The sequence below is a fragment of the Tauraco erythrolophus genome, chromosome 22, assembly GCF_009769465.1.
Source record: "Tauraco erythrolophus isolate bTauEry1 chromosome 22, bTauEry1.pri, whole genome shotgun sequence".
In the NCBI taxonomy this organism is placed as follows: domain Eukaryota; kingdom Metazoa; phylum Chordata; class Aves; order Musophagiformes; family Musophagidae; genus Tauraco; species Tauraco erythrolophus.
This window is the reverse complement of record NC_141486.1, coordinates 11,107,639-11,131,131: the sequence shown is the minus strand read 5'-3', so window position 1 is coordinate 11,131,131 and position 23,493 is coordinate 11,107,639. Positions and strand designations below refer to the sequence as shown.

At 40.4% G+C, this 23,493-nt stretch overlaps 1 protein-coding gene across 3 annotated transcripts in view; it reads left to right on the top strand.

Moving 5' to 3' along the window:
- DENND1A (DENN domain containing 1A) overlaps positions 1-23,493 on the top strand; it is a 205,457-nt gene that overhangs the window by 80,884 nt on the left and 101,080 nt on the right. For all 3 annotated transcript variants that reach the window (XM_086625432.1, XM_086625431.1, XM_086625430.1), the window contains exons 6-10: positions 5,394-5,463; positions 6,598-6,678; positions 8,860-8,913; positions 15,397-15,507; positions 22,623-22,723. In XM_086625432.1, the coding sequence (XP_086481558.1) occupies positions 5,394-5,463; positions 6,598-6,678; positions 8,860-8,913; positions 15,397-15,507; positions 22,623-22,723 (417 nt within the window). The remainder of the gene's footprint in view (positions 1-5,393; positions 5,464-6,597; positions 6,679-8,859; positions 8,914-15,396; positions 15,508-22,622; positions 22,724-23,493) is intronic.

Below are 23,493 nucleotides of genomic sequence, written 5' to 3'. Positions count from 1 at the left end.
TTTTAAAAGGTACCCCTTGCCACTGGGGTTTGCTTCCACTTCAGTGGAACATGTAGCAGTTTTGCTGTTGAAGTTCTCGATGTGTTTTTAAACTCTTCAGTGCTCCATGGGAGTTTGTTTTGAGGAGCTCAGCTTTCACAATGCACTTGTACACTTTGGTTATCTTGCTGTTGCTTCCTCCTTCACGATTGTCTGTTACAACTGAGACTGGAAAATCTCTCCCTTTTTAAGTTGACTTCATTGGAGGTTTACCTTGCTAACAACAAGTAAAATTCCCAGTTCCGTACCGTGTTTGCCTGTTTGCTCAGCCTCTCTGTACACTTGACCTTGGGTGTACATGGTATCCATGAGATAGCTGCAATGATTTAGAGTGGTACATGCCATGGCTTGTGACTCTCCTTCATTCTAATGAGCGCTCAAAAAATATCAAAAGAAATGATAATGGTGAAATTTTCACATTTCAAAGAAAGTATATTTATTATCAAAACCTCTCTTCATTAGTAAGGCTTCAGAACTGGATAAGAAACAGCTGTGTTTTCCTGAGGAAGGCATCTTTTACTTGATAAAGAAATCAGCTGGATGCCAGCGTAGATGTGTTGCTTAAATATTTTCCCTTTGCTATACTTAGAGATGCTCCATTTTTTTATTTACTGTTGGACAATTCCATTTCACTAAATTAGTTGCCTGTCTTTACATCTAGGCAATCACTATAATAGAGCTAAACAGTGCTAATCATAGAATGGTTTGGGTTGGAAGGGACCTTCATGATCATCTAGTTCCGATCCCCGTGCCATGGGCAGGGACACCCTCCACTACACCAGGTTGCCCAAAGCCCCATCCAACCTGGCCTTGAACACTTCCAGGGATGGGGCAGCCACAGCTTCTCTGGGCAACCTGTGCCAGTGTTTCACCACCCTCATTGTAAAAAATTTCTTCCTTCTATCTAATCGAAATCTGCCCTCTTTCAGTTTAAAGCCATTGCCCCTTGTCCAAAGCCCCTCTCCAGCTTTCTTGTAGCCCCTTTAGGTACTGGAAGGCTGCTGGAAGGTCTTGGCAATTTAGTATCACTAAAGGAAGTTCTATTAGATCATCTCTTACTGCATCCTTTCTCCTGTGGAAGGACAGTACGCACATATATGTGTGTGTACATGCATGGTTTGTGTGTGCATGTGTGTGCATATCAATGCACTTGCTTTGTTTTGGAAGGGCCAGCTTAATATGCCCCGTTTTTGGTTGCAGTCCTTTCTGGAGGTCAGAAGATGTGACCTCACACGTGCTGCTGTGATAGAGTAGCTTTTTCCTTTCATATGTTAAAGCGCACGAGTGGATTAATATGTTGAAAAATTCAAAGTTAAGTTGACTGTGGTCCAGCATTTTCATCTGCAGAGCACCTAATATTGGGTGATGACATTTTCTGCTCAGTGTAACTTTTGAAGCAGAGGTTGGGCTTGCACGAGCGGTGCTGGCTGGCGAATTGTGCCGTTGGCAGCTGCTGGCGCACCCGTCGTCTGCCTCCTCCTGCCTTCCCGCAGCCCCTGCCGCTGGCTGCGGAGTCGGAGCACGAAAGGCTCTGCTCCGCGTTGCAAGTCCGCGCTAGCCAAGGTGAACCTCTCCGTAGCTGCAGACACCCTACCGCAGGCCTTGCCGGCGTTGGTTAGCGTGCCGATTTGCATCTTTTTGTGTCTTCCCCATTGTCTCAGCCTGCCTTGTCAGTCGGTGGTTTGCCCCGCTGTTCTTTCAATGCCACATTTTGGAAACGTTTGTGTTCCCAGACTGCAATACAGCACTGTTGGCTGAAGGTTTGGACTGACCCGAGTTGCTGAGACAAGTGCAACTAATGATGTTTGGTACTCTCGAGGAGGGCACTAAGAGGTGATGACATCTGAGGGACTGAATAAGGAACTGTGCAGCTCGTGCCGAGAGCTTGCGCAGACCTTACGCGGCACAGCGAGCAGTTTTCCTGTGCCCCCGTTTGCTTCCCGTCGGACTGGTCTGTCTCCAGCACCGGGGCTGCATCGCGCACCGGAGAGCAAAGCAGAGCGCTGAACTCATCTCTCAGCTTGAAGAAGCCTGATTTGATTAGACTTTGAGTTGATTCTTGTGATTTGTGGCAAATATGTCACTGTGTGTGTGTATATACATTGGAGGAAACTGAAAAGGGGTGTAAAATTGGGAAAAAAAAAAAGTAAAATTTCAGATTGCCCTTTTATTTTTGTTTAGTCTTCAACCACAATCTGATTTATGCTTATTGGAGTCTTTGAACTTCAACTCCCTTGAAGAATCTCTCGTCTGTCACCTTCTTGATGTTGCTGGAGGGGGGGTGTGCGAGTGCACGCGCTCGCACGCTATGGGGCTCTGGGCAATTTCACTCCCGAGCGCTTCCCTTCCTTTGTTTAACCTCTGACCTGTGAAAACAAGAGTTAATCAAAAGTTCTAAGGTAGCTAAGAGGAAGGGGAAGTGTTTGGTTACAAATTAAATATGAGCAAGTCATAAGCCATAAATCTTCAGTAGTGCTACCAGTTGTGCTACTTAAGTTGCATGCGGTACAGAAAGTTTTTGGTTGTAACTTCAGCCTCCGTTTCTTTGGAGGGGGTGTTTAAAGGCTGCCTCGAGGATTTGCTTCTCATAAGAAAAAAATACACATCTTTTCTTTATTCCTTTTGGCAGAAATCTAGACACAAATTCAGATAACTGTATTTCTTGATTTTTGTTGCGACTTTAGCTAGTCTAATAAAAGCAGAACTGTGTCGCTCTCGAGTAGTAAACACATGGAATAACACGGGTGAAGTAAAAGTATCGAAGATGGCAGGATGAAGTAGTTTTCTAATGTATAAAAAGCTTTCAGGATGAGAGAGGTCCTGAATTCTACAGTGACAAAGGAATAAGTTGAAAATTGCAGTGAGGTTGTCAACGTAATTTACATGATTTTGTGGTGGGTTGGTTGGTTTTATCTTGTCTTGCACCTCTCTTGAGCAAGAGCTACATAAATCCCTGTGTACTGTGTGGTGTTGGGCTCTGCTTCAAATACCAGCTAATTTCCTCAACTTCCAAACTGTGAAGCTTCTCTCTTCAAAATGGAAAGTTACTCCTAAAATAAGAAAGAGAAGCAGTTATGCTGGAATGCTAAGCCGTTATTTGGAAAAAGTGAATTAAAATAAGGAGGAGTTAGTGTTAAATGAAGGCCAATAATGAAGTTCATCGTAAGATCCGAGTGAAGAGGAAAGGGAAAGCCAACAAGGAGTGAGCAGTGTAGCAGCACCAGGACTATCCCTTCCCTGTTGTACGGAGGGTTTGCTGGTGTTTTGACGTGCGAAAAGGAGACTTCAGCTGGGTAATTGTTAGTAGAGTCGTAGAAGCTATTTCCTAGGTGCTGAGTGAAAGAATTAAAATTGGATTTGGATGGAGTTCGGAATAGAACCTATGGGTTTGTCTTGTTTGGTGTATTGTGGTAATGGAGAAGACTCCCTTGGATCTGTGGCGAGGCAGAGGTTTAGCTGTGGACAAAGAGGCCCGACAGGACAGGTATGGCAGTCTTTGAAGAGGGAACACAACCTGACTTTGTTCTGGGAGCTCGGCAGTGTCCCTGGTGGGTGCGTGCGCCGCGTGCTGCGCTGCGGGGATCTGGGTCCGTCCTCGCCGCGGGCGCCGAGAGAGGTGCAGCAGCTCTGGCACACAGAAGCTGAGCTGATTCACTTTAGGTTATTATTTTTCTACTGACTCATACGTTACAAACACAATAATATTTCAAAAGATTCTCATTTTAATTCTGTAAGTGTAGTTTTCCAGCAAGGTCCCCGAGCAGTTAGGTAGAACTCCTGCAAGAAGTTTTGGGTTCATCCGTCAGGGAGCTTTCTGCCTTCTTGGTCTTCTGTCTTTTCAAACTCTCTTGATAGATGCCTTGCAAGGATTTGTTTACCAGGTTCTTAATCTCTACTTAGCAGATAGGTTTTGAGAGGATTTCTTGTTACTCTTGTAATGGCTTTTTACTCTGCTGAAGTTTATTTAACTAAACAGAAAGAAAGAAACTTATCTTCCAGCTAATCCTTCTTGATTGTTTACAATAGAATGCCAAACTTAAATGCTGTTTAAAGTGGTAATTGTCTGTCTTTCTGTTCTATTCTAATACATAGTTTGTAAAGATGCTTAAAGCATATTAATTTAAACGATAATACTGTCACATAACATGAAAAGTTAAGTTGCTTATCGGTGTATTTTGATAAGCTACTTACATTTTACAGTAGCATTTGCAGGCTTCAAACAAATGTTAATGATGGAGTGCCATTCCCTTTATCTGTCTCATATATAGCTTCTCACTTCATTTATTACTAAAAGCTGTACAGCTGGGGGTGATGGGGCACTCAATTCTTTATAGCTGTCAGGATGCAGTCATATTTTATAAAAACTTTAAATCCTGTCTAACTATATCAAAATAGAATCCATTTGCTTCAGAAAGCATCTGTGATTAAAAGAAGAGTCAGTCTGTGCGTCACACAACCTTCCTTCCCCGGTCGCTGCCGCTGAGGGGGGATTCCGTGCTGGCATTGAAAAAGGAATTGGCATAAAGAACTGTGCCACGAGAACGGGGCACAAAATCCTACCAAGGCGTGCTGCAGGGAAGAGAAACATCGCTGTCTGTCTTCTTCCGTGGAATGGAAATGTAATGTAAATGGAAAAGATGTGTTTGTCTTCTAGTTTCTTTGTTACTTTTCCAAGCGGAGTGCAAGTTTGCTCGAGGTGAAGTTTCTGTTTGGCCTGACTGAGGGCTGGGCTGACGATGATGATGTAGGATGTGGAATAAGATTTGGCAGTTAAAACCTGAGACACTGGTTATACAATTTCTGTTGGATCAGGATTCAAAACCAAACCAGCTGGCTGGCTGCTGTTTATGGGACCCTCAGGAGCGGTGTGGAAGACAAGTTCTTCAGCAGATACTTTGGGAAACAACTACTGTTAAAAATGTTCCACCCGTACATGAACATAGACACATTAATGTACGTTTATCTTGCAGGTTAAAACTTCCATTGGGTTGCATGTTTGTTATGTACAGGGTGAGAGGGAAGGTTTGCTCCCAGCACTGACCTGCCTGACACCCCAGTTTGTTTCCAGCTGCTCTGACATTGAATGTTTGGTGCCCACGGGTGGCTGGGAACGCTGGGGAAGAGCAAGTACTGAAGATCAGCCCTCAAAGGAAGGGGATGTTTCAACCTTCTGGCAGTGTTCTCCTTCAAATGGAAAGTCTGATGTGGCTTTCCTAGCAGATGTTTATGGTGTCGTGTCCAGTGGAGGCTGTTGTTGGGATGCATCTGTATAGTAAAGGCCAACAATCTTGGATTTGTTAACTGAGATTCAGCAAGTTAAATGTATGCTTTTTCTTTCTTTTTTTTTTTTTTAGTTACCTCCCGTGGTTTGAAGTCTTTTATAAGCTGCTCAATGTCTTGGCAGATTATTCAGCAAAAGGACAGGTATTATTCTAAAGTACTAACCCTTCTTTTTCCCTGCCCCAATATCAAATGAGGGAAAGAGGATGAAAAGAAGCTGTTTTAAGAAGTGCTGTTAGTCTGTATGATGCAGTAATATATAAAATCTTATTCAGCCAAACTGAAAACTTGGCAAGTGCCTTTGAAAAAAAAAAATATATGCTTTTAAATGATTTTTGGGAAAAGATAAAGTCCAAGAATGTGACTGTGGATGCAACACAGGTTAATGTGTTCCCTGCAGTCACTCGTACTGTGCAGACTTTTGGATTACCTGAACTGTATTCAGCACATCCATGCAATTCCCACGTTGCAGTGTTTCCTGAATCCGACAGATGTCTTACCCGAGTTTTCTTGTTGTGTAAAGTAAGCGTAGAACTAAGCTTACTGATCCAAAATGCTCACCCACGTAACATCATCTAGCCTAAGCCCTTCAGATGCTGTTTTGATTTTAAAGTGAAACAAAGTAAAATTCAGTCCTGAGACAGTGAAAAGATACCAACTAAGCCATTAAAATTTGCTTCTAGTTTATAAATGATAATTCATGATACAGAGAAGTCACATATACAATTGCAACATCCAGCCTCGTTTCATGTATCTAAAATATTGCAAGTATAATCTTCCCAGTTAGGTTGCTGCTTTGATTTATTACCATTGTGTGGTAACGATTGTGTTTTACATTTGTCAGAATCGTTCGTGTTTGAGGTACAAGCACTTAGGATGATGTCTTCATCTAGGTGGATTAAATCCATTTGGCTTTACCTTAAGCTAATGAGTTGTAAAGGACTTGCAGTGAAAACTGGCTTGCTTTGAGCAGAGCAACTGGGTGGTGCATAGCTTGGTGACTCAGTAGGTTGCAGAAATATGTAGAAATACATATGAAAAAAATGTATTCTAAAAAAGATAATGTTATAAACTCAGCTGTCAGAGGAAACTACATTTATTTCTGTTTGTAGTCTGATGTATAAATCTATTTTCACATTTTTCTTTACACCTGCAAGTGTGTAAAGGCCCCAATTCCACAAACATTGCCCTTCCTTCTGTCTTGGAGTTTAGCTTGTTATAGCAATGCCTACTTAGTATTCCTTTTTTTTTTTTTTTTTTTTTTTTTTCTTCTTTCAGGATAGTCAAAGGAGTGAGCTCCTAGAAACATTTCATAAACTTACCATCCCTGAGCCAGGAACCTCTGTTCATCTTGGAGTGGTAAGTGAAGGGGAGAGGTGTAACCTAAGGTGTTAAATTTTCATTACGTATCATAATAGAGGAATGTCAAAAGCAATTCACCTTTTTGCAACTTGGTACACAGATGTTGTTTTCCTGGGAGGACACAGAGCTCTGAAATTCCCCTTTTTGCGTTTGGGGCCCCCTGTTTCCCTTTCCTTAACCTCAGATGTCTTTGAAAGGCCGTTCTTTGGTTGGAGGAAGATTGTGTGTATTCCCCATGGAAATTTCCCACCATATCATCGGTGACCTGCAAGAGGTCACAGAGCAGCACGATGGTGTTTATTGTCCACACTTCTGCAGAACTCCTAGATCTTGCAAGTATGAAAGGGGGACAAGACTGGAAAGCAAACATCACGTACCTGTCGTAGCATTTCGAGTATTAACTGTTTATCATTTTCTAATTCTTTCTCCTCTTCCTCCTCCCAAGAAAAAGACTCACACAAGAAGGGATTTATTTTGTTTTTATGTCTTGTGAGAAAATGAATCAAAGAACACTGAAAGAATAGATGTGGGATTTTATTGATGGGATTGTATTTTGAATTTAGTCTTCTGGGATTTTTCGCTTCGAATTAATTTTTGCAGAACAACCTCGCGTTGCAGGCTGTAGTGAAACAATACTTCAGATGCACATTGCTGCAGTTGCCAATTAGTCATTTAGAGTTCACATGGCAACTAGTGGTGTGTGCAGCCACAGTTCCCTTCTCCCTCTTGTTTCCCTCCCTCCTAAAGTACTTTTTGGCAACAAGCAGCTTCTCTCATCACTTCACCCTGTAATGTCAGTCGACAGGTAGCAGTTGTTTGGCCTCGGCAGGTCACCAGCTGGCAGTAGCCCTGTCCCAGTCCTCTCGAGGCTGTGCTTTTATCAACAGCATTTCTGTTTTAGGGCACGAGCTGTCTCGAAAGGCAGTGATCAGTTGGGATATTTCAGTTTTTTCATACCAGTGGTTTCAAGGAATGCTGCCGGCCTCCCCTTGTCTCCGACATTTCATGGGCAATGAAGCAAGGAAGGATGTGAAAAAGCAGGCGAGGGACTGTGAGCTGTGGTGTCTTTACACCTTTTATTTTGGCTGTTTACAAGCCTATTTTGGGGTTGGGGTGAGATTCTTGTATGTGATAGAGTTGCATATACTATTCCTGTATCCTTGCATTGCATCTTTGCAACCAAACTAAACCAGTGATATATCAAAAAGGAAAAAATTGTGTTTATGCATTTAGTGTCTATATTCAGTGTAGCTGTTAAACCCGCTTGCTATTTCAGGTTATAGGTCGTTCATGAAGCACTGAAATGTCTGAGGTACACAGACAAGAAAATTGTGCCAATTGTGGAACTAGGCCAAGAATAGAACAGCCTGTAAAGCTTAAGCAAATAATTAGTAAATAGCCCTAAGACAAATCGTGACAATCTTAAAAATAATATAAATTGTGTACCACACCAATTTACAAAAGCAGTTACGTCGCATTCTCTCCTTTCCCTTCTCAAAGCCCTAACCGAGAATCATGCAAGTCATGCATGGTCAGATTGGGAACTGGAGTGAACCTGGTCTCTTGGACTGCAGACAATTGAAAAATATAACAGTAGAATGGATTATGAAATTGTAAGACCAATATAGTCTTCAAAATGTGGGTTTTAAGGTGTATAAAAGAGACCTAGAACTTTAGTAATATTTTTCAGGTAAGTAGACATAAAACTTTAGGAAACATTTCTCAGTAAATTTCAATAACTCCAGCGTTGTCTTGAACGAAACTTATTGATGCTCTAAGTCAGAAGAAGACTCACTGTTGTGTCCTACAGCCCCTCATGCAACCTGCAGTGGGCTGCGGAAAGATGGATGGAATTACAGGCTGCCTTGGAGTTTCCTTGGCATGTGTCGTACACGGCGTGAGCCTGCCCGTGTCAGCACCTCTGAAGAACAAAAACAAGTGATATATATTTTCAGGAGCATTTGTTACTTTCTGTCTTAAGACGTTTCATATTGTGTGTGTGATCTGAGAATCCAGCTTTTGAAATCCGTGACGAAGTCGTCGCGCTGGTGGTCGGTAACAAACGTTCTGCCGTTCGCCTTCGCTGAGCAACTGCCGTTCTTGCTGCTGCTAACGCCGTGCGGGAAGTCTGGATTGCTTTGGGCAATATTGCAATAATGAATATTTGCTCTTTTTCAGCACTCCTACTTTACCGTGCCTGACATCAGAGAGCTTCCCAGCATACCTGAAAATGTGAGTACTCGAGAGGGCCGTGCGCTTCGCCATGGCTGTCTAATGTCAGCAGCAAACAGACGACCATTGTTACCTCAGCTTGGCCTGGTAATAGATTATATTCTATAAAATATTGCTAGATGTTGGAGTAAACTTTAGGTGGTTAGTTTATATAAGTATTGGGCAGAAATTACTGTGTTGCCAACTGCAGAAGTGCAGGAGTAACGGGCCTTTTGCAGTACAACATAAGAGTAGAATTTCATGCTTGCCATTTTAATTAAGAAAAGATACCAGACGAACAGGACATGGACAGCATAATTATCTTAAGCTGTAAGTCAAGATGTTTGTTTTAAAAATATAAAACTCTTATTATTATTTATTCTTATCACTGCTATATTATCACTTACTGTTAACATTCCATGACTTCTTGGTTCTAATAAGTGGGGAAATTAAAAATACACATCTATAGTTTTAGCCTACTCAAAATGGGGGAAGGACAGTGATTTGGTAACTGTATATAACAGTATTGTGGCATTTCAGAGAACAATGGTGGAGTTGATTTGTGTAAAAATTCTTTCACTACAATAAGCCTGTGAAAAATTCTTGAAAGTCATCTCAAGGCAGTTTTGTGATTGCCATTTGAGTGAGTACTGCAAGAGTCATCCTTTACATAAAGATACAGGATTACCATAGAAAGGAATTTCATCCACTTTATCAAGACTTTGATTTGTATCAAAAAGAAGACAAGGATCTGTTCAGGTATTTCACCTTCTTAGCTAACCTGAATCAGGGTCTGTCTTCTCGTAAGTTCCAAAGCACGACTGTTTTTAAAGAAGCTTAATGATTTCACAACTGAAGAAGCAATATTTTTCTTCTGCATCCAAACCGATGTTTTGTTCTCCCCTTGCTGACCTCATACTGTTTACATAGTTTTGTGGGTTTTCTTGACATGTGAGGCTTCTAGTACCACATGAAACTTAAACTGAAAACTAAAGTTGGGAAGTAATTGTTAAGACTGGAGAGACAACATACTGGTTTGAAATTAACTTTATTTGAAAAATTGTTTCAATACAGTATGTTGGTTTTGTTTATTAAAGTGTTTTGGCTGCTGAGGAGTCAAGCTGAGGATATGGTCTTGATACTCAGTGTCTTCTGTGGAGTAGTCCGATGTTTCAGACATCCATATTGTTAGTATTTGAGGAAGATGGGGTACCACTTTGGTGTTAACTTGCCTTATTCTTTAAGGTACTGTCAGAATTCAGATACTGTATATCCTTATTGAAAACACTTTGTATTGATTCAGAAGAACATCTGGGCTCTTTGCTTTGAAGCTGGATTATTAGCTGTAGTTGTTCAGACGGTCATTTTTGTGATAACATCCTCCGTCTGTGTCATAGTTACACAGTAGCGTTCAGGAGTTGACAATCTACGTTTATGATTAAAAGCTGAAACGTGTTAAGGATAAAGTGCTAATGGACAGGTTGATGTGAGTAGAAAAAAGCAGATCTGCCACTCATGCAGTGAGACTCCTCTGAAAGAGTGACATGAGAGGCCAGTAAAAATGATCGGTCTGTGAGATCTGTCCCTTCTGAAAACGTCAAGCATACCTGGTTTCTTTAGGGCCACTATTTCAGAGACTTTTTAAGCCTCACAAAGTTGTCTTGTATGTGTTTCAGCGTGCCTCAGAGTTCTAGGCAAATGATAGGTCTGTGGGAAGACAATGCTGGCATTTGCTTCTCTTAAATACTCTTTAATATGCTCCTGCTATGTCTCTTAGCCAAATTTCTATGCCTGACATCTCAGTTTTCTTTCTTGAATGTTTTGCAGTCTGCCTTAGTGCCATCTTCCTCAATTTATGGGATGAAAAAAAGAAAGAAAAAGGACTCATCAAGACATTTAATCTCATTTGCAGATGATTTGTGTAGCAGATAACATTTGGGGCTTTTTGTTTCTGTTTTAAAACACAGTTGCTAGCTTTTCTGTATTGTAGACTTTTCATTCTGACACATATCCTGTCAGTAAATTTAATAGATGTGCTTTTTCCTTTAAGGTGCTTCATTTTTGCAGAAATACAGAATCACAGAATGGTTTGGGTTGGAAGTGACCTTAGAGATCATCTAGTTCCAACCCCCCTGCCATGGGCAGGGACACCCTCCACTGGATGATACATTAGGAGTAATTGAAGAGTCGGCTCCTGACTCTACACCAGCTCTCAGTCTGGAGTATGTTCTGTCCTAATCCAGACATGAAGTTACTTGTTTATAGGGGTTACGTTTTATGTTAATCTCTTTTATATGCTGATCATCTCAAACTTGAGCAATTTTTGTTTGATAAGCCTCAAATCACCTGGAGAGCAAGGAATGAAGTATATTTCCAATTTACAGGCTGGTGAAGTGGAGGGCAGAGAGAAATGAGCTAGTGATGGTAAGAAACCAGTGACAGGGATTAAAAGTAGATCATCTGCCTTGGGCCTGCTTTAACGGGTGTGGAACAGCTTAATAGCACGCTACGGAGTAAAGGCTTCGGGAAGCGTAGCTGTATTTCTGCTCTGTTGGTTATGTCTGCTGGTGATGTTCGCTTTATATTCAAAGGTATGAGTCAGCTTCCCAAAACATTTGAGCAGGAGACATGATGAATGCTCGTGAATCAAAGGCTGTTATAAAAGCAGAGGCCTTGGGCCAGAAGGAGTTGGAAACTCTTTGAAAGCTGAACGCTCAGCCTTCATGGGCAGGAGTGCCGTGTGATGGGAGAAGCATCCTCTTTGAGTCGTTGAGTGGTGCTGCTGTGCCTCAGAGGGAGCGTGGCTGCGACGATGGAGGTGTCCTGTGCAGTGATGGCACTGGGGAGGATGGACTCTGCAGTGTCTGGGGTGAACCAGGGCACCCCAGACACTAATTTAAAAAGGCAGGGCTTATTGTAAGAAAGCAAAATACTAAGAATTAAATCCATTGATCTAACTGCTGTTGCAGTTGACTGTCTTCTGTTTGTCAGACATTTCTTTTATGTTTTTTTTTCTAATGAATATTGTGTATTTTCTTATGAAGATTTTATCTGTCAATGCAACTTTCGTGTAAAACTGGAGCATGTTACAGAATAATACAAGGACATTGAATGAGAATAAATCTTCACAGATTTTAATCAGTTGGCCTGATTTATTCAAAATGCTGCATATCTCATCAGGAATTACGTTTGAAAACCTATACTAGCAAAAGTTTTAGTAGTGCCAAACTTGGAAGTTGTAGGTGATGATTAGTGGAAAACTGTGTAGAACTCTGTTTGGAATGTTAACAAACTTCTGTGTCACATCAATATGTTTAATGAGTCACAAAAACGTTTAGCGTGGACACTTATGTACCAGCTAAGCATTCACTTTTTCAAAAGATTTAAGTTATATGAAAGATTTGTAAATGCATTGTGACTTCGGAACTCAATTGGGTGTTCGTGGCAGGCAACACAGTGCAAGACTGTACAATTCCCAGTGGTATCTATTGTGTTTCAGAAACACCAGGTATGTTAGCAGGCTGAAACGGTGACGTTTTCTTGGTTGTGATGTTCTGGTGTGTTTTTTTTTTTTTTATCGTTCAGCCCTATATTTCAAAAGGGCTGATTTTTCACACATTTCACGTCTTTTCCTACCTATTTTTCTGAAGTTTTGTAAATTAAGCCATTCAAGAGCAGACTAAATTAAGTGGACTATAATCCATGTTACTATTTTTGAGCTTCACTCATTGCAGAGGAGAGAACCACTCATTGGTTTGTTCCTTCAGTAAGAAATTCTTCATTAGATGGTGGAGGAAGAGAAGTACATGAATATTTATTTATTAATCTCAGTAGTCAGTGAGCGTGTGCAGTTACTGGTATTAGACAGCAAATGGTCGAACAGATGATTGATCTAGGAATGAGCTTTAAAAGGGGCATATGGGAATTCTGTAGCACTCTTAGTGAGTTTTGAGAGGAGCAGGGATACCTGTGCCCATATTTTATTAAAAAAATCCCACTTCTTACTCTCCCAAGAAAGGTTTAATTCTAGGAAACAAAACACGCAATAATTATACTGCAAATTGGAACGCTTTCATTTGTATTTATTTAACTCATTCATGGTTTTGTCACTTACGAGACATGTCTTTCAAAATACATGTCTAAGTCCCAATTTCATCTTCAAAGATGACAGCTTTCTTATAAATAAAACTTAGAGCTAACACGTGAACTTCCTTAGTATCAATACATTACCATGCAGCCCACATGCTTCGCAGGTGTCACTGGCAAATTTCTGAAAGCAGAGGAGACTAAAACCTTACAAATCTTTCCATCTGAAGGTCCGTTTGTGTGTCAAAGCCAGTACTTCACTGCAGTAAACTTGATGGAAGAGTAATTGCAAATCAAGTCCCCGTATCTATTTTCCTCTCACTACTGGATGCTGTTGCCTTGTAAACACATCCCTGCACGTGCACATCGACACCTCCAGGCAGAACGTAGGGATGAGGTGCTCCTCTTGCTGTGCCCCTAATTTGGGTGGCATCAAAGGGAGTTCAGCGCTACTTAGAAATTCTTTTAATTCACCCAATTTGCAGTGATTGTGTCGTCATGCACTGTGTTTTGGCGTCGTGGAAAGATGGGGGAAGAAGAGCCGTAGAGAAGACAGCTTATGTTTAGACAAAAATATCATGCTAATCAGCACAGATGGGATGAGAAATACAGAAAAAGTACATGATAGTTTAATAGGTTTTTGGCAAAATGTGTTGGCTTTTTTTTTTCTTCTTCGAATCTACCTGTCTGCAGCCATAGATTTTCTGTAGCAAAGACCTGAATGATTGTTTTATTTTAACGTGTTTGAAACTAGGCGTAATGAGCTTCGTTTTTATCTATCTACATACTGGTACAAAAGTTTCCCAAATACAATGCTTAATTTTTCTTTGGTTCTTTGTGTTTGGATGGCAAGCTGTGGAACATATTTTTGCACAGTATGAAGCATCTTGGCAGACTTCTCAGGCCAAGTATTGGTGGTTTTAGAGTTATCTTTGGATCTGTCAAAAGTGCTAATAGGCTTTGTTGAGCTTCTTTAAGTTTCTAAATCATATTTGCTTTTTGCTTTTCTGCACTTTTTTATTTAACGATGATTAAGATTGCACTTGAATTCATGACTAATCTAATTTTGCTCTCACACGTGCTTTTTGTGCAAGACTGTCTTTATCATATAGCAACCCTTTCATATCTGTAAGGAGCTATTTGGAAACAAATTCACTAATTCTGCATTTTTGCGTGTATTACCTTTTCCTCCACCAGACCCCTTTTTAAAATTTCTGTGGTTTAAGAAGTGAAAACATCCTCTACAAACAGCAATCCCTTTTTGTTTGCTGTGAAGTGTAAAACCCCCTCATTCCAGGAGGACATAATACATTTTGATCAAGTTACCTACATGGTGGCTTTCTAGTTTTGATAGTAAAGATCTTAGGCTCACATTCTGCTGTTTATTAGAAGACATCTTAATTATTTAGTAAATGATGCATGATTCATGCCACTGCAGCATGTGCACAGGGCAGTGACACTGGTAATGATGAATGGATAATGTTGCTGGCTGATGGGGTGATGTGGGGGATGAAGTGACGATAGCCTCTTCTGCAGCTTGCTCTGTTTTTTGAATTTCAGTTTTTTACCATAAATTTTACATAGTACTTTTTAATATTCTGAGCAGCAAAAGCACGGAAGAAACCTGTGTTGCCTAGGAAGTGTAGATGTAAAGTTTCAGTGGTGTTACTTGCTTGTGTCCTGGCCTTTGTAGCCATAATTTAAGGCAGATTGCAAATGTGCTTTGCTTACAATATTCTTTTACTGCAATTAATTTTCTTTATGCTATATAAACATACCGCTTAGTCAAGTAAAATTGAATGTTTGAACCCTGCCTCTTCATCAGAGATGGCTATCCACTGAAATTTTCGGAGTGAATTCTCTGTCTTCTTCCTCAGTTTCCCCAGCCCCCCAAGGAAGTGCTTTCTGTCTTCCAGCAAGGGCAGACGTTTGTGGGAGTGCAGACAGGCATGGGGCTGCGTTTAGCCGGTGTGTTAGATGCCCGGGTGCATTTCCAGTTGTCGGAATTGTTCTAGCACAGACTGAGCTTACATTTGAATTTGCCATGTTAGGATTGTCCTCTAAGAGACCTGCTTTTATTGTTGGGTTGTGAGATTTTTTTGGTACCTTCTCAGGCAGCTTTGAAGTTTCCATTAAAGTGAGAGAACATATTTTTTCTCCGAGAAGTATCTTGTATTTAAGAAGCTGTATGTGAAACATCATCAATTTTATTATTCCAAGACCTAGCTGCCCAAAAGCTGGGGCAAAGTTACTGCAATTAAAAAGTACTCTGACATAAGGTAAGATGCTGCTTTCTCTGGTTAAGCTCCATACTTGATGTAGTGTAATAGGAGGATGAAATCTGGTCTTTTTTTTTTTTTGTTAAGGACACTTGTTTTTGTAATATCATGAATCAAAAATTATTTTCTCTCTTCCCAGAGGAATCTGACAGAGTATTTTGTAGCAGTCGATGTCAACAACATGCTGCATCTCTATGCCAGTATGCTGTATGAACGCCGCATCCTCATTTGTTGTAGTAAGCTGAGCACTGTAAGTAAAATGCAGAATAATTTCTTCTATTCACAGTATTTTTTTCTAAATGACAGTAATATGTAGGAAATGATCTGATGATCTCTAGGTCCCCCTTCCAACCTCAGCTCTGCAACCTCGACTCAATTCTGTGGTTCTATGTAATGATTTTACTGAACTTCTGTTGGCCTCTAATGTTCAAATGAACAAATTTTTTTTGGATACAGGAATTCTTGGGGTTGTTTGGTACATAGATGTTCAAATATTTATATCGTAGTGAAGTCCCTTTTTTGTAATTTACTTAACAGGAAAAAAAAAATAAATAAATGATACTGTCAAATGGATGTTCCAGTGACCTGGATGGACTGAAGGAGTGGGTTAAAATACATTGACAATCGACATTTTTGCAATTTTATTTAATAAGGTGTAGTCTTAATGCTACTTAGGCCCCATCAAGGGTCTGAGAGATGAAAGCTACTAAATACTCTAGAGCACTCTCTTATAAAAATGGCTGGACATCAAAACAAGCACACAGCTTGATTCACTTCAAAGTTTTGTGTTATGCATTTCGAGGTTTAGCAGTCAATAAGATTGTGGATTTTCTTTATAAAAGAAAATGTTAAGTTTTCGTTCTGTTTGCTCTGTAAATGGGTATTGACTGCTTTCCTTCATGAATGATGACCACAAGATGGTTTAACTAAATTTTCTTTCTGGTGCTATGGACTAAGTACTTGAGCAGTCCTTTCTGAAATACCAGCTTCCATTTCCCTTTTGTGCAGTATTAACTAGTGTCTTACCGTGTGACCGTGACTGTCGTGGTTTAACCCCAGCCAGCAGCTCAGCCCCACGCAGCCGCTCGCTCGCCCCGCTGGGATGGGGAGAGAATCGGAAGGGTAAAGGTGATAAAACTTGTGGGTTGAGATAAAGACAGTTTGATAGGGAAAGCAAAAGCCACGTGTGCAAGAAAAACAAACCAAGAAATTCATTCAGTACTTCCCGTGGGCAGGCAGGTGCTCAGCCATCTCCAGGAAGCAGGGCTCCATCACGTGTAACAGTGACTTGGGAAGACAAATGCCAGTACTCCAAACGTCCTCCCCTTCCTTCTTCTTGTCCCAGCTTTTACTGCTGAGCGTGACGTCATATAGTCTGGAATATCCCTCTGGTCAGTTGGGGTCAGCTGTCCCGGCCGTGCCCTCTCCCAACTCTTGTGCACCCCCAGCCTCGCTGGCGGGGTGAGGAGCAGAAGAGGCCTTGGCTCTGTGTGAGCAGGGCTCAGCAATACCAAACGTCCCCGTGTTACCAACACTGTTTCCAGCACAATTCGAAACACAGCCCCAGAGTACCTACCCTGAAGAAAATCAACTCTATCCCAGCCAAAACTGTCACAATGACCTACTTTGTGTCTGAGATTAAAACTGCTTCATGGAGTTGTAAGTACTCTGGAAGGCTGAAATTCTGTACATCCAATGATGTAAGAATGGCCTGTTCGTACAGGGCAGAAAAATGAAGGAGTAAGACTTCATCCTTCATCTCAGAATAACGATTCCAATATCCTTTTGAAAGGTAAGTGAAACGAGGAGAGTTAGAGTAATCTCTGGGACCTATTAACAATTATTAAAAGTTTACAGTCAATCCCGCATTTAACCAAAAGAATTTAAGTATTGTAAAGTTTAATATCATGGAAAACTTGTAAAATATTAACTTTTATATCTGTCAAGTGTTCTGTGTCCTCCCTACTAAAACAAGCAAAATACCTGCAGGCCTGGGAACCGCGTAAAGCGGAAGAGGGAAGTGTTTGTTTCAGAAACCGAACGAATGCAACGAACAGTAAATTATCAGCGAGCAGGAAAGAAGGGAGCAGTTCCCCAAAGCATTTCAGAATTTCGGTGGTTGGTTGGTTTAATCTCTCCCTTTGTGACAGAGCCTGGGAAGAAGAATTACTTACCTGTCACTTGGCCGTCCCTAATGAGCCGTTTCACGAGGAGGGTTGTGTTTTCTCTCCGATCTTTCTGCTGTTTCTCTTCCTTTTGCCTCTGTCCAAGATGAAAGCATGTCTGGTTCTTGGGTAGGGAGGGGCATTCCTACTGTGTGTTCTTATCCTACAACTTCATATATAAACTGCTCCAAGACTGGAGTGACAGTGTAAGACAGGTTTGAAGCGTTGGGCTGGAGCCAGCGATTCCGTGCCTGCACGCTCCGCTCTGCCTGCTCCAGCAGTAGGAACAAGCTGCATTATTTTATTTCAAACTGTGCTCAGCGGAAGCCAAGACCTTGTAACTGGAAACGTACCAAACTGAGAATTCTCAAAGTAAAGCGAGGGTGGTGTGGTGGGGAGGGGGATTGCTGTCTTTGTTTTTATTTTTTAGTCTTTTAACAAAGATGTGCAAGGGACTTATTTGCGGTTGATTTCTTTTAACTTTGAGAGACACGGCACACTTCATACTTAGGGCTTGAATTTAATATCAGGTAAGAGAGAGAAAATTAAACAGTCCTGGGTAGAAAGTCCTTTAGGGTGGAATGAATTCTGTGCCATGATACATCATATCAAATTCAAATTTTGATATGAAATATCCTTAATATAGTTAAATTGAATCAGATTTAGAGGTAACCGAATGAGGCTGTGTTTATTAGGTATTTTATAAACCATGTTCACTGAACCTATGGAAGAATTATTGCTGATTTCTTGGGGGTTTTTTTCCTACAAAAGGAAACTCAAATAATTTCTCAAAATGTTAAAGGAGTATGAATACTAAATTTCTTTACTGATTCTGTGATCTAACTACTCATGAAAAGCCAGATAAGAACCAAAATGCAAAAACCCCCACCTGTGCTTGGTGAAAGACCACGTGCTGGTGGGAGCACACTGTTGCAAAGATGAAGCAGAGGAGCTTTCCGTGTATCCAGTGTTCTCTCTTCTGTCATAACTTGCTCATGCAGCCCTGCCTCAAGAAGGTACCGTACCTGTGATGAAGGCAGCAGCAGGTTGTGGCTTACATGAAGCCTGATGGCTCTTAAAAGACTTAAACTTGTGAATTTCTGTGATGTTTGTTTGGCTCCATCATACTGAGGTGAATTTCTTTATGTAATTTTGCTGTTATTTTTTGATAGTTAGTACAACGCAAACCCCACCGTTTTGACATGGATATTGTTCTGTTCCTGAGAGCTTGCCGTGTCGCTTCATCCATGTCGTGGCTAGCTCTGGCACACAACCTCTTATTCCCTGGGTGGTTCCTGGCACGCCTCAGGGCTCTGAGGATAAAGAAGTGGTGGTCCTTAGGAAAAGACAACATATGATTAATACCATCACCAAATATCCTAGTGATGCCACATAGCTGAGAGCTGGCACAGTTCTTGTCCTACAACAGCTTTACATGTACAAGCTCTTCCTTCCCACCAGCTCGGTTGCTGTCCTTAGAGCCTGCCGGAATCGGTCCTGACCTTCAGCCCCAGCCTTTGCGGCAGCCCTGCTTCCACTGCTTTGTTCTTGGGTAGCTCAGTCTTAAGCTTTCTACTTTGTTTTTAGCCCTGAGTAATGCAGAAGATGATCTCACTAACGCTCAAAAGGTGGTCATTTTTCCCAGTATCTAATGCACATTTGTAGCTGGGTACCGCATCTGTAAAACCACGCGGTGTGTGTGCATCAGGAGAGAGAGAGTAAAACATGTGGAAAATGGCCTGCTGTAATTCAGCATCAATTTGTAATTATTGTATCTATGACCAAATCCCATTGATTTAATTTGCTCAAATAAGGCTTTTAGAGTATTAAATATAATAACTGTAAAAAGTGAATTAGTGAGTTGGTGTCTGTCCTACATAGCTGTCTTTTTACATTCTCTAGCAACAGCTGCAGGAAGCTGAGGTGGTGGAACTAATCTTATTTCAAAATGCTGGATTCCTATAGTTTTGACAGTTGGGCATTTCTCAGGCTGCCTTATTATTAAGTGCTTGTTTTCTGTATGGCAATCACTAATCAGGTGAGGTCTCCAGCAAATATGCTATTTCTTTTTTATGAGCCCTTATCTTGGCAGAGTTGAAGGACAGTACTGGTGCTTACCCATGGTAGTGTGTTATTTGAATTCATGCCAGATAGCAAGGTGGGAGTACATCTCAAAAATAAGTGACAGGTTCTGCTCAGATGTCTGCAGTGTTGAGCATTATGTCTGTTTAATCTTTTCTTGCTGAGTTTTAAAACCAATGGGAGGGGGGCTTGGAAGGGGCCTCCTTGGATTACTGAGTTCACTTCTCTACAGCGGCAACCGTGTCATATAATAATGCCAGGAAACAATCCATTTGATCCTCACAGAAGCAATTTTTAACGAAGAATTCAATTTTTAAATAGCATTTTTTTTCAGACATCTTTTTGATTTGGAGAACAGGAACAGAAAACATAAAGGATTTAGGAATGTAAGAGGAAGAACTGCAGTGGGAAAGCATGCCCCTTTTTCCTGCTGCATATTTTGGAGCTAGGCTATGCCTTTTGTCTAATCTGTGAGAGAGGAGCATCTTCTCCAGTAGGAATAATATAAAGATAAGTGGAAGTATAATGGGATAGGGATAAATCTTTAGTGTTTCATGAGTCATAAATATAGAATAAATTCAAGATTTAGTAGCTTCTAACTTTTGCTTTAATTAGTGTCATAACATACTAATATTTCCATCCAATATGGACCATAAAATAATGTTCACCTGCTGATAAAAAGCTTTCTTACGCAGAAAGACTGAACAGGTACCTGTTTAGATACTTGCTATACCCTGTCTCCTTACAAAGATGCTGTTTCTAAGGATGGTGTTTCAAATCTAGTTTAAATTCTTGCACATTCTCGCTTATGGAGACGTATTATCAGCACTGGGATCCTTTTTTGCTTTGTGGCCCCTCTTATTAGGACACATGCCAAATCAAGCAGTGCTAAGGCGAGTAGTGACTGTGTAGCTTTCATGGGAAGAGTAAATGCGACCTTTGCAAAAGAAATCTATGCCTCAAATCTTGATTTTTATCTAGGTAAGATTGAACAATGTTGAATTCTTCAAAGCTAGTGAAGAAATTTTCGTGGCATAGAAGAGTTTGATCCTCTTGAGGGTAAATAACTGGCTAATATCAGTTTTCCTAATCCTGGAATTTGCTAAGCAGTCTGACAGTGCTATTCTGGAAGTTTTTCTATATCTTCATGAAAAACAGTTTTTAACAAGGGGAGAAAATGTTGTGGCAGTCATTTTGTTGTGTAGCATGGATAAATATAAAATAATGCTTGTGGGAGAAAACACTTCTAACCGTGTAAGCAGTCGTGGTCTGAATAACTGAAATATTACCACTCAGAAAGAGATACTGGAGGGTTTTTTTTTTAAAAAAAGAGAGAGATCCATCTATGAAAATGCCAGCTTATTACTCAATTGAAGGCTTAGAAGCCAAGAAATTATTATGAAAGGAGTAGAGAACAAAAAAGAAGGCATAATGCCACTAGAGATGTTCATGGCTTGCCCACGTTGTGAATATTGCATGAATTCTTATCTGCTCCAAATAAAAATGATAAAGTAAAACAGTGAAAAGTGCAGAGAAGGGTAACAAGAGCTAACAGACGTACAAAATAATCTCTCAATTAGGGAAAGCAGGGTAGACTAGACCTCTTCCTTCAGCCTAGTAAAGGTACTAAGGAGGCAGGGAACTTGACAGAAATATAGAAAATTGTGTGGCCCTTAGAAGATAAGTAGGAGATGATTTTTTTGTTTATTGTCTCAAAATGCTCAAAACTCAGAGCACCCATTAAAACTGTGAGGGAAAACAGGCCCAAAATGAAGAGACAGGGCAATGTATTTATTTGAATTCATTGGCACATGAGGTGTGAGCTGGATGGAGAAAATGGAAATACCGATTTTATGGTATTTGTTGGAATGTGTTGATCAGTGGCTTTAGTAATTTGTGTCGACTGCTGTTGGTCAGAATGCTGGGAGACAAGGGATTTTTGATATGGCTTAGTAGGCTAGTGTTAGATTTTCCTTGATTAGGTGATAGGGATGATAGGAACTCAAAAACATTGTTAAACAGACAGATTATTCATCTGGTTTAGCCTCAATGACAGTATCTCTCAACTAGGTACAAGGTATAGCTTAAAATTCTGGCTTTTCGCCTTGAGAGGTTTTATGTGTGAAATTTTTATTGTTAAAGTCCTATATGGGATTACGGCATACTGAGTCTTGGGTTCTGAATGATTTTACAAAATCTGTCTCTAATTTGAGCTGTAAATTGTCACCTCAGGCTTTTCTTCAATGTCCCTATTTGTATGAGTGTTCTGATTGATCAGCTGGTTTTGCTTTCCCAACTGTGTATGTTCATATCCTCCTCTTACAGTATTTTGACTCTCATTTTTGCTGAGATTTCCTTAGTGAGGATTGCTACCTTCTCCATTTTAATATCCCTAGTGAATGTGGCCAATATCCTGCTTATCTTCTTTTCCAAATTATTAATTATCTTTTGAAGTAGGATTGAGAGACGTAATTTCCTCCAGGGCTCTGTGAGGAATCTCCTCATGGCACTTGTTTGCTGTTTGTGATCTTTTTCATTCAGTACCTGCCAACATCAAAACAATTCTAAATGAGTTTTAAAAAATACAACTGAGAAATTCAATGGATCAAAAAATTTGGTGGAGGGCAATTAGATAAAAATCCCTTTTAAATAATAAAAATCTAATCACTGAGTTTAGTCTGATATAGTCTTCAGAAACTTGCATTGTATGTTCTTGAGCTCAAATATTTTTTGGTTTGTGTTACAATTCCAATGCAGCTTTACGATATTTGATGAATGGTAATTACCAGGATTGGGGGATTTGCTGTTACTATTTTTTGGTTCCCTTTGTGTTTCCATTTCCATGTTTCTGTTGCTTTAGGGAACACTGGGTGTTCTTTGCAGGTTTTGTTGAGTGAATCATATTCTCAGCTGTTTACAAAGTCAGTGCAATGACAACCACTCTAAACCAGTCATGCTTCACCCACCAATACCCTTTTTTTTATTAACAAGAGCACTGTATATTTTGTAATAAAGCATGTTGATAGGAAAGCAGAAATGATTCTTTACTTTTTTTCTTCTAACTTAACTTTTTTCGGCTTGTCTCATTTATGATCCCGTTTTAATATGTGTTTTTCAGTTAACTGCCTGCATTCATGGGTCTGCAGCCATGCTCTACCCGATGTTCTGGCAGCATGTTTACATTCCTGTCCTGCCCCCACATCTGTTGGACTACTGTTGGTAAGGCTATATCTATGTGTGTAGGTATATATATTATATATGCATATGTATCACTTAAATTCACAACAGTTTTCACATTTCTGCATAATAAGTCTTAAGTCCTCTTATGATGCAACTGTTACTCTAAAAATATATAGGCATATGAAGGAAGCAACCAACCTAGTAAGTAAAAAAATATATTTTCATAGCAAGATATAACTGTCTATCAGTATGTTGAAATACTCTAATACGAGTGGTTACTGTGGAATGCTGCAACTTAGATATTGGGTAACTAAAATCTGTTTTCAGTATATCTGTGTTAGATGTTAAAATTTGAATTAAGACTCCAACAGCAGAGGATGCAGTGGAGAAGATACTTTAATTTTTCTGCTTCTCTGAACTTCTGTAAAGGGTGAGGGAAAGCTATTAGTTTGCCTGCGAAGATCTTTTATTATCAGCCTGCGTTCAGAACGTGATATTTACTTATTTAGTGGAATAAATATAAACTTTTCAAAAACTTGTTTATTATCATGATGATAATGACAGACTAATTTCGGCACAGCCCATGAGCAGCCTCCCATAATGTCAAAGCCGGCCCTGTTTTGACCAGGAGCTTGGACCAGTTGCCCTCCTGAGGTTCCTTCCAACCTGTTCTGTGATTCCACGCTGTCCAGGTGGCCTAAGAAGCCTCCTTCACTGTTGAGGTCTGCAGATGAGCATGTCATTAGGCTCGTGTCTTGGACTAGTTAGTGCAGAAGTGGTTAGTAGTGCAGAAGCCTGTCTACCCCTCA